At 34.6% G+C, this 10,681-nt stretch overlaps 1 protein-coding gene across 4 annotated transcripts in view; it reads right to left on the bottom strand.

Moving 5' to 3' along the window:
- Window positions 1–2,479: 2,479 nt before the first annotated feature.
- The window catches only part of FZD3 (frizzled class receptor 3), a 93,062-nt gene continuing 84,860 nt past the window's right edge, over window positions 2,480–10,681 (bottom strand). For 3 of the 4 annotated variants that reach the window (XM_029938441.1, XM_029938438.1, XM_029938448.1), the window contains one exon: window positions 2,480–4,684. In XM_029938441.1, the coding sequence (XP_029794301.1) occupies window positions 4,471–4,684 (214 nt within the window). In that variant the 3' untranslated portion in view covers window positions 2,480–4,470. Of the gene's footprint in view, window positions 4,685–5,976; window positions 6,034–10,681 lie in introns of all 4 variants that reach the window. The other variant, XM_029938446.1, reaches the window with a different exon arrangement.

Genomic DNA, 10,681 nt, shown 5'->3' with positions numbered 1-10,681 from the left:
TTAATCAGAAAGAGATAGGCACATGGAAGTCCTCAAAGAAAAGTTAAACAGCCTACATTCTTTATATTTTTCTTAGACGTTTCAGTGAAGTCAAGCTCATGTACTTATAAAATTCCATCAAAAGAATAATATAATGGAGATCTTAAAATTCTGTTGAGATTGACCTACAAATTTAGCTGTAAACAATAACATGCTGGTTATACATATACTAAAGAGCTAGCACAGTTTGAGGACATAGCTACTCTTGAAAAAGAACCTCAATTTTAAAAAGTGAATTGGATTGTTGATTTGAAGACTGTACCAAATTGTACCAAGACTGTACTGGTCTAATTGCCTATTCTGTTGTTGTCGCTAAATGCTGCTGAAGACCATATCCTTGTTTTCTATAACCCCCAAGTTCTAACAAAAACAATATCAGAGCACTTTATAGGTTACAGAGCATGATAATACATGTTATCTCATTTGTTCCTTACAACCAAAGTCCAGTGCGGTAGGTTTGGGGATCAACAATTACCTTATCTTCATTTTACACTGAAGAAATTGAGACTAAATGACCTGTCCTGCTCATATCATAATTATGGGTCTTTGAATTCCAAGCTGAATGGGGTTTCCACTTCACTAGATGATGAAAGTCAACCAAGTGTGATAATACAGGAACATACCTTTGGTATGTCAAAAGCAGTATAAATATCATCATAATGAAGTTTTGGTATGTTACTATTTTCTAAGCTCTGACCACTATTTTATTAAAAACTTTTAAGTAGTTCCTTTTATATCACAGGGATATAGCCTCAACCAAGATAGTTCTAATTTGTTATATCCAGCTCTTATCACAAAGAAATTAATGAGGTAGGCGAAAATGTAGGAAATTTTTTTAATTGAAAGAGATTTTTGGAATTTTCATACATTTGCTCTAAGAAGCAGCAGAAAAAGAAAATCAGCACTAATAAAGGTTTAGTTGAATATTTGTTTACCCAATAGTATACAAAACCTAACTTCACATAAAACCAACAAGAGCTTAGTTACTTCTAAGAACTGCTGTTCACCTTTTAAAATTAATATAAAGTTTTGGTACAAGTTTTTGTAAATATTTCTTGTGCAAGTTACGTATTTTTTACTTGCCACATGTTATTCTGGTAAATCAGAAACTTCATTTTACTCAGTTTTAATTTAATACTTCAAATTCCTTTGTGGTAAGATTCTCACTACTAAGGATAAATGTGAGTTGCATAACATGAGTTGTTCACAAAAATATTTATTGAAAAACCTACCATGTATTAAGCCCTGTGCTAGTTATTAATCAATTATTCTTTCAAACCAATTATTGTTTTGAGCTTACTATTATCTTTTGCTTTAATTTTTGAATAAATTAAACCCAGTATTGCTACAATCAAAGTACTTTTTGAAAGCTCTTGATTATATATTAACATCTTGGAGAAAACTATTATTTTCGCAGTTGTCAGCTGAACAAATAAAATACTAAACATTATCACATGCCAATCAAAACACAAATTAAAGTTAAACATATGGTAAGAAAGCTGTCTCAACTTGTTCACGTTGGTTTAAGGGAATTGAGACTTTGAAATGCTGGTTTGCGATAGTTCTTTAACTGTTTCTTTAAAATATCTCTTAATTTAAAGCACCAATTTGATAAATAACCTGATCCAAACTAAATATTGTTATTTAAAACAATGGATATTAAGTAAGAATGATATTAATTTAAATTTTATGCAGCAAAATTGAGATACTGAAAGTAACAGAAAGATCAATATAGCATTTACATTTATATGCCAACAGGGAGCTTAACAAAGAAGAGAAATGAATATATAAAAATCAGGAAGCACAAAAATTAAGATTTTCATAGGGATGTGCACTTAACTGTCTACACTTGGCCTACTTGTACAAGAAAATCAATTAACATTTTGGCAATTGATAATATAATGCAGATGGCGATGGATGACAACATCTTTGAGCTCAAACTGGTACCTTCTATTTTAACTTCTTATTTTTGTTTCTGAATGTTTGTTTTGGTCTTCTCACGCTGTTCTCAGGAGAGATTCTCAGAAAAAAGCCTTATGAATTACTGATTTACTGTATAAATGAGTTGTAAGTTTGGCCTTCAGAGGAATAGTTTACTAATTGTCAGTTGTTTCAGATTGTGCGTATCTTGAGTATGAGCTCCAGCTCCAAGGAGAAAGACAATCAAGAAAGAGGAAAAAGAGAAACACCCTGGGGCTAAATGTTCAAATATGTCCTATAAAGAGTCAGTAATAAACAATAAGATATATGCATTTTGAAAGAAATATACAAATTATTATCAGAGAACTGACTTTTTTGGGAAAAAAGGAAACTGACTTTTTTGCATAATGAAAGCCTTTTTTTCAACATCTAATTTCTTGGTATTTTTGTTTTAAAGGAGAGAGAAAGTACACATGAATTAAACACATGTCAAGGAATGTACAATAATAGCCCTCAAACAAATCTCTTAAATCTTTAATAATCTTAATCCTTTATTATTTCATAATGCTTTACAGTTTTCAAAGAGCTTCTGTATGATTTTTCATTTGATCCCTATTTGACAACTTTGTGAGGTAGGTACTTCTCATTTCTTTATTCATTAACAAGGGAACTGAGGCTCAGAGACATTTCCTTGTTAAAGGTAAAAAACTAGCATATGGCAAAGCCAGGCCTCTCTAGGGTCTAGAATATTTTTCAAAGTATGATTCTTGCATTACATGCATTAAGAGTTACTTGTGATATTTTTAGAACTCAGGTTTAGAACTCTAAAGTCCTACCACTTTTGGCTTACTGAATAAGAATCTTCAGGAGTGGGGCCCCAGATTCCACATTTTATAATGGAAAATAAAGTGGAGAACAATTGCATACCAGGTAATGATATAAAAGGACAACATTGAGTCCACCTAGATATTCATGTGATATCATATGATGCCATCAGATCATTATCAGGGGGCAAGTTAGTTCAAAAGAGCTTGTAGTCTGGCTGCAGATTAGAATAAAACATAGAAAGCTTTTTTTTTAAAAACTACAAATTCTCCTCTGAAAGAGAGGAAGGTGTTGGGCATCATGGGTTCCCCAAGTGATTCTTGTCTACAGTCAGGGCTGAGGACCACTTCTTTAAATACACTTTACTATAAAACGCATCCAGCCTTTTCCAGAATTTTTCTTTCTCTCTGATCAATTTCATGCCTAATAAAGTTCACAGTTTTTATTGTAAATTATTTAAACATTACACAACAGAATGTCAAACATTTTTGAATTGATATTGGTAAGACTAAAATATACTTCACAGCAAGACTAATCATGCTTCATTTAGTTACAATGATTTCCAAATACCTCAAATTAACCACCACTTTGGACTTAAGTTATATTTATTTCAACTGTAAAGAAAGAACGATCCAGAATCTGAAAATAAGAATGTGGGGCAAAAAACTGTAGCCTAGTGGCTCTTGGGCAATGCAAATACAGACAATCAACTCACTGATAGGAGGGGCCTGGTGGCTTCGGCAAGATCACATCTCACTGTAGAAAAATATAACAATGAATGTAGAGAAAACATTTTGCCATTTTGTAATTGTGGTTCCCACAAAAAAGCTTATGTGTGATGCTTATCTTATTACATGCCTCCACGGGACAGATCTGAACATGAAGTTCTCTATGAATCAATACTACTACATGGGAAAAGGTGGCTACAAATTAAAACTTTTTCCACCATGCATATGGTTAAGTTATAAAAACACAGCCAGTAAAAGTAATATTTACAAAAGTAATAAAGACAGCACAATCATAGGGGGAAAGGTCCATCTCTGTTTTATTCCATTGCTAATCCTAATCCTGTGCGTCTCTGGATGAAGATTATTTTGACAGAATTTTTTAAAGAGCCTTCAATAGATTATTCACTTTCTTTTGTTCATCTTATATCCTATTAGCTAAAATACCCTTGCTGATTTATCAAATTCTCCTACAGTTTAAAAACACAGTTCTTTTTCACTTAGTGGAAAGAAAACTACAAAGTCCAACTATTCATCTGAGAAATAAACCTTGCATAGAAAATTTCCTTAATTCTGAAATTTTGTTTTATTAATACAACTACCAGAACGTTATCTCTCAACTAGTTGATATCATATGAAAGTTTGCTACAAAGCAGTCACCACACATTTGGGATTTTTCTAAATATAAAATAAGTAGGTTTATAAAAATGCTTACCAGACAAATAATCTCTTCATAACCTAGAAATAAGAATTATTTATGTGATGATCTAATTATTAGCATTTTTGATGCCTTGATGTTCTAAGGTTGATGCAATATAAAAAGCAAAAATTTACTTTCCCAATGGAGACAACCTGCACCTGACTGAAAGCACGGTAACGGCGAGTTACAGCGATCAGCTATGTAAAGGCAAAAAATAAACTCTACTTTTTAAACAGCACAGGTTTTCCATCTTAGCATAATTTAAGCACTGGTTCCGTCTTCTTCAATAACCCGGTTCATGCTGGTACCATGTGTGATGTGAGTCATAGGATTACTGCTGAGATCTCTGATGCTGCTATGCCGTGACTGTTCATTGAGCCGATGAGAACTACTGTGTCTGGAGTGATCGGTCAGCCGTGACGTGCTGCCATGAGGGAGCCTCTCTTCCATTCCTCGGTAACTGCAGGGTGTGTACCTAACACGGGAGAGTTTGTTGTGAAGCAGGTAGCAAAACACATTAGAAAATAAAACTAAAAATCTTCATGAAAATATCTCATTAAGCAAAATGATTAGGAATCCAACCAGTGAAAAAGTAACCATTAACTTGATGATTTATAGTAAACTCAAGGAGTAGACCTTCACATGGCTAACCAGAAAGGGGAAAAACCCGTCTCGTTAAATTCAGAATTTAGGTCTTATTCCTTGCATAGGGACAGATGTTAAGGTTAAATAAAACTGGCTGATACAGAGCTGTGCTACGTATGGATACTTTCCTCATTCAAATGAATTTTGGGTTATGGAGTGGGTTCAGGGAGAGGAGGAAAAATGAAAGAAGAAATATGGCCTTGACTCCGGGAGACTATGAGGGTGGTTATAAGCAATAGTATGACAAAATAAAAATTTACTGAAAGACTAGGGTTGGAAGAGGGAACATACGAAATTAGAGGGCAAATTAGTGTAACCTAAAAATAAAAAGGTAAATCAATTGGCAAGCAATGATGAGAGTATGTGCCAACAGCTTCTTTCTAGATGGCCCAGCAATGTAAATGTCTTAAGTACTTTTCATTAGGGCCTGATGAACTTTTCATTAGGACTGTGAACATCTATTTCATAGAAACTACATTTACTTAAATATTCTAGTAACATCCCCCAAACATTTGTAACCTATATTCCAGATAAAGCAAATTCTCTCCTTACCCCTAGCCCAAGACCCAGCTTTTGAGGAGTACAATGTGTGTCAACTGGGCTACACTGCTTCGTGCAGGCAGGCAATCTTCTCTCCATCACTGTGCTTATCTTGAAAGGCAACAGTGGGAGCATCAAAGATAAGAAAACGCTCACATACACTTATTAAAGTATTTAGGATAACAAAGCTCAAAGAAAATGTACCTGCATATAACTTATAATTTTAACATATACTAAATTTTACTTTAATATTTCTAAAATTAAAAAGGATACAGCAGGCCATGCCATCTTAAAATAGTCATCAAAAGAGTGAATCCTAAGCAGCTGAAGACCTACTGGCTGTCAAAAATCATTCATGTGTCACTCCTTCATAATAATTACAAATTTCATGATTCAGTATGAATCATTTATAAAATTTAAAGATTTTAAAGACTGATTCATACATTAGTGAGGTGATTTAATTTTATAGAAGTGCTTATCAAATAATGTTTCCATCAGATCACAGAGTTTAAAACTTGAGAAGTCCTTTATTTTTATTTTTTTAAAGATTTTATTTTTAAGTAATCTCTACATCCAACTCACAAGCTGGAGAGTCACATGCTCCACCTACTGAGCCAGCCAGGCACTCCAGAAGTCCTTCTAAAATGATAAAAAGAAAGCATGTCTTTTGTTTCCAGTTTGAATAAAGCAAAAAAGAAAAACTTTAAATGAAAAGATGCCTTGGGGCAACTGAGTGGCTTGGTTGAGCATTCCACCCTCAATTTCAGCTCAGGTCATGGTCCCAGGGTCATGGGATCCAGCCCCTCTATTGGGCTCCACACTGAGCATACAGTCTGCTTAAGATTCTCTCTTTCTCCCTTTGCCCCTCTCCCACTCTCTCTCTCTCTCTCAAAAAAAAAAAGGGAATGAAAAGATGAATTTAAAATGTTTAAAAAGTTTCTTATGTGAACAGGTAAAAAAAAACAGCATTTAATTCTTATCTATTAAAAGATATTTCATATTCAAGGACAGCTTTAACTGATTTGCATGTTTTGGTAAAATAATTACACTGTTTGCAAATGAAAATGTTTCAGAATGAGCTTGTTATTCTAGTAACAATTATTTTACATCATGATTATTGTCCCAAATCAAGTGAAAGATTTTTTCCAAGTATAATTTCCCAGCTAACTGGAGATTTTTCATCTCTCAAATAATTTCATAAGCATCTATTTCAAATGAATTGGCAAATGAAAGAAAGCAGAGTATGATACAGTGTTTAACAAATGATATCAAAGTAGTTAAAAAATAACCAATCATTATTTGAAAATATGAATTATTTTCTAAAATAAAACTTAAATCTTTGAGTTTAACAAATAAGACTCAAAGAATAGAAAAAATTACTATACTGAGTTCTTAGGTCTATTTATTTAAGTGGAATATAAGGCTATCCACGAAATTCTAGAGTATGAACAACCTGCCCATGGATAATTAGGAATCAACTACACAGAAAAATAAATTTAATTATAGTGTTTAATCTCAATTGTATATATGAGAATTACCAAGTTTATTTATCTTTTGCCAGTATTTAAAACACTGTGACCATCTACTCTAATCCACAATATAAAAATGTACATTAATTTTAATATAAGCTTAGTCAAAACAAAGTAGTAATTTGCCGAAAAGATAGTAAGGTATATTCCAAAGTAAAAAATGAGAGAAACTTAAAGATGATATATTCTATTTGATTCTCTAAATTAGTTGCTACCATTAATATAAATAATTGAATTCATTTTGGTTTAACCAGTATCTCATTATTCAGTCCCTAGCTTTCCCTTGTCACCTTCTCACGTCACCTACTTCTCACCAAATCACTCATTCCCAAACCTCGACCTACCTACTCCTCCACTTCCTTTTCTACCCATCTTCTAATCTAACAATACTTTTAATACAAGTAATAGGTGTATTTATTACCTCAGGCTATTTTATTTCATGGAGCACTGAGATCAGTAAGTATCCATCAAGGAGTCTGCACAAGAGTGAATATTGAGAAGCAGATAGGTGCGTGTTTGTTGTGATCTCATAGTCAAGATACCATGAGATGATGAGAAAATGATGGCCAAAAGATAGTGTTAACATGTAAACTTAAAAACTGACAGTTAAGAAAGAAATCTCTACGAGATGACTTTTGGAATTATGAAAAGATGGTCCTGGATTCTTTCAGATCTGCTATTTTTAAGTTTATATTTATTTACTTTTGAGAGAGAGAGAGCACGCACACACGCATGCACAAATTGGGGAGAGCCAGAGAGCGAGGGGGACAGAAGATCTGAAGTGAGCTCTGTGTGGACAGCAGAGGGCCTGACATGGAGCTCAAAACCATGAACTGTGAGATCATGACCTGAGTCGAAGGCACACGCTTAACTGAGCCACGGAGGCACCCCTAGATCTGCTATTAAGTTCTGGCTATGGCAGAGGGCCTTGCAGTATGAATATTCAGTACCACCCAGAATACTCTTAGTAGACTATTGTTTTAGTTTTGGGGCCTGAATTCCTGGGAAATATGACCCTTCCCTTTCCTCCCTTCCCCTCCTCCCCCTCCCTCCCTCATTCATTCATTCATTTATTCATTTAAAGTAATCTCTACTATGGGCTCAAACTCATGCCCCTGAGCTCAACAGCTGCATGCTCCACTGACCAAGCCAGCCAGATGCCCCTAAATGCCCATATTTTTTCTTAAAATTAAAAAAAAAATTGTTTATTTATTTTTGAGAGAGAGAGAGAGAGACAAAGAGCGTGAGCATGGGAGGGGCAGAGAGAGAGGGAGACACAGAATCCAAAGCAGGCTCCAAGCTCTGAGCTTGGCTCAGCAGGGCTCAAAGTCACAAACCATAAGACCTAAGCCAAAGTTGGATTGCCCAACCAATGGAGCAGGTGGACCTTTTTTGTTTAATTTATTTTTTATTTATTTTTTAATGTTTATTTATTTTTGAGAGAGAGAGAGACATGGAGTGTGAGTGAGGAAGGGTCAGAGAGAGAGGGGAGACACAGAATCAGAAGCAGGCTCCAAGCTCTGAGTTGTCAGCACAGAGCCTGATGTGGGGCTCGAATTCACAAACTGTGAGATCATAACCTGAGCTGAAGTCAGCCACTTAACCAACTGAGCCACCCAGGTGCCTCTTAAATTTATTTTTTAATGTTTTTTATTTTTGAGAGAGAGATAGAGTGTGAGCAGGGGAGGGGCAGAGATAGAGGAAGACACAGAATTTGAAGTAGGCTCCAAGCTCTGAGCTGTCAGCACAGAACCTGAGGTGCTGCTCAAACTCACGAATGATGAGATCATGACCTGAGCTGAAGTCAGATGCTTAACTGACTGAGCCACCCAGGTGTCTGCCCAAATTATTTCTAAAGTCATTAGTCATTCAGCAGATTTATCTCTCTATATATAGATAGATAGATATGTCAATATATAGATAGATAGGGTAAGACAGATATAGAAGATAGAGATATAGAGATATATGCCTAGGATGGTGCTAGGTACTGTGGGGAAATACAGAGATGTCTGTCTTCTAGTTCTCGTTTACTCTAGAAGTTACATGTTTAGCTGAGAAAAGACTGCCATATGGAAAATAGGTCATACCCCCCCCAAAATGAATAAAAAGCAATTAACTGCCATGGATATGGGAATTAAGCAGGTCTTAAAGGATGGTTATGATTTTGATTAACCACAGAGGTAGGAAAGGCCATTCATTACAGGAAGTCATAATCTATCCTCTGGTTTTCATGACACTATACTGTTATAGAGTCATTCATATGCCAATAAGCTCTTCCTTTGATTCATATCTTGGCTATTCTTCCTGTATTATTATTACTGTAAGTATTTATTAAGGTTTTACTCTTGGTCTGTTCTTTTTTTATTGTTTCAGGTAATTCTATATCATAATTTTTAATTATCAACTATCTTTTTTTCTTTTTAATTTAAATTCAAGTAAGTTAATATATAGTATAGTATTGGCTTCAGGAGTAATACCCAGTGATTCATCACTTACATATAATACCCAGCGCTCTTAATGCCCATCACCCAACTAGCCCATTCCCCCACCCACCTCCCTTCCAGCAACTTTCAGTTTGTTCTCTGTGGTTGAGTCTCTTATGGTTATCCCCATTATCTCCCTCCCCATTATCTTATTTTTGCTTCCCTTTCCCTATATTCATCTGTTTTCTTTCTTAAATTCCACATGAGTGAAATCATATGGTATTTGTCTTTCTCTGACTTATTTAGCTTAGAATATATTCTAGTTCCATCCACGATGTTGCAAATGGCAAGATTTTATTCTTTTTGATGGCTGCATAATATTCCAACATATATCCATACCACATCTTTATCCATTCATCAGTTGATGGACATTTGGGCTCTTTCCATAATTTGGCTGCTGTTGATAGTGCTGCTATAAATATTGTTATGCATATGTTCCTTCCAATTAGCATTTAAGTACTTTTTTTAATTTTAATTTTTTTAAAGTTTATCTACTAATTTTGAGAGAGATGGAGACAGTGCCAGTGAGGGAGGCACAGAGAGAGAAGGAGAGAGAGAATCCCAAGCAGGGTCCATGCTGTAAGCGCAGAGCTGACGTGGGGCTCAAACTCATGAAACTGTGAGTGACCTGAGCTGAAACCAAAAGTCAGATGCTTAACCAACTGAGCCACTCAGGTGCCCCAAACTATCCTTTGGATAAATATCTAGTAGTATAATTACTGGGTCAAAGGGTAGTTCTATTTTTAATTTTTTTACAAAAAGAAGTAAAAAGCATACAAATTGGCAAAGAAGTCATCAAACTTTTGATACTCTATGTGGAAAATTCAAAAGACTCCACTAAAAATCTGCTAAACTGATATGTGAATTCAGCCAGTCACAGGATATAAAATCAATGTATAGAAATCAGTTGCATTTCTAAACACCAATAATGAAGCAGCCGAAAGAGAAATCAAGAAAACAATCCCATTTACAATTGCCAATTACCAAAAACCCTAAGATACCTAGGAATAAACCTAATCAACAAGGTAAAAGATCTGTACTGAAAACTATAGGAAGCTTATGAAAGAAACTGAAGATGACACAAAGAAATGGAAAAATATTTCATGCTCAAGGATTAGGAAAACAAATATTGTTAAAATGTCAACTACCTTATATTAATGATTACAAATGTCCTTATCTAAGTTGCAGTTCCATTCAGATTAGAGAGACTGAAATACCCTACATATAATTGCCTACAGAAATTCTCTGCTCAGTATCAATTTATTTGTTATTACC

This window comes from Suricata suricatta, chromosome 1, assembly GCF_006229205.1.
Source record: "Suricata suricatta isolate VVHF042 chromosome 1, meerkat_22Aug2017_6uvM2_HiC, whole genome shotgun sequence".
Lineage (NCBI taxonomy): Eukaryota > Metazoa > Chordata > Mammalia > Carnivora > Herpestidae > Suricata > Suricata suricatta.
The sequence above is the reverse complement of the archived record's forward strand: the minus strand, read 5'-3'. Positions and strand labels throughout refer to the sequence as shown.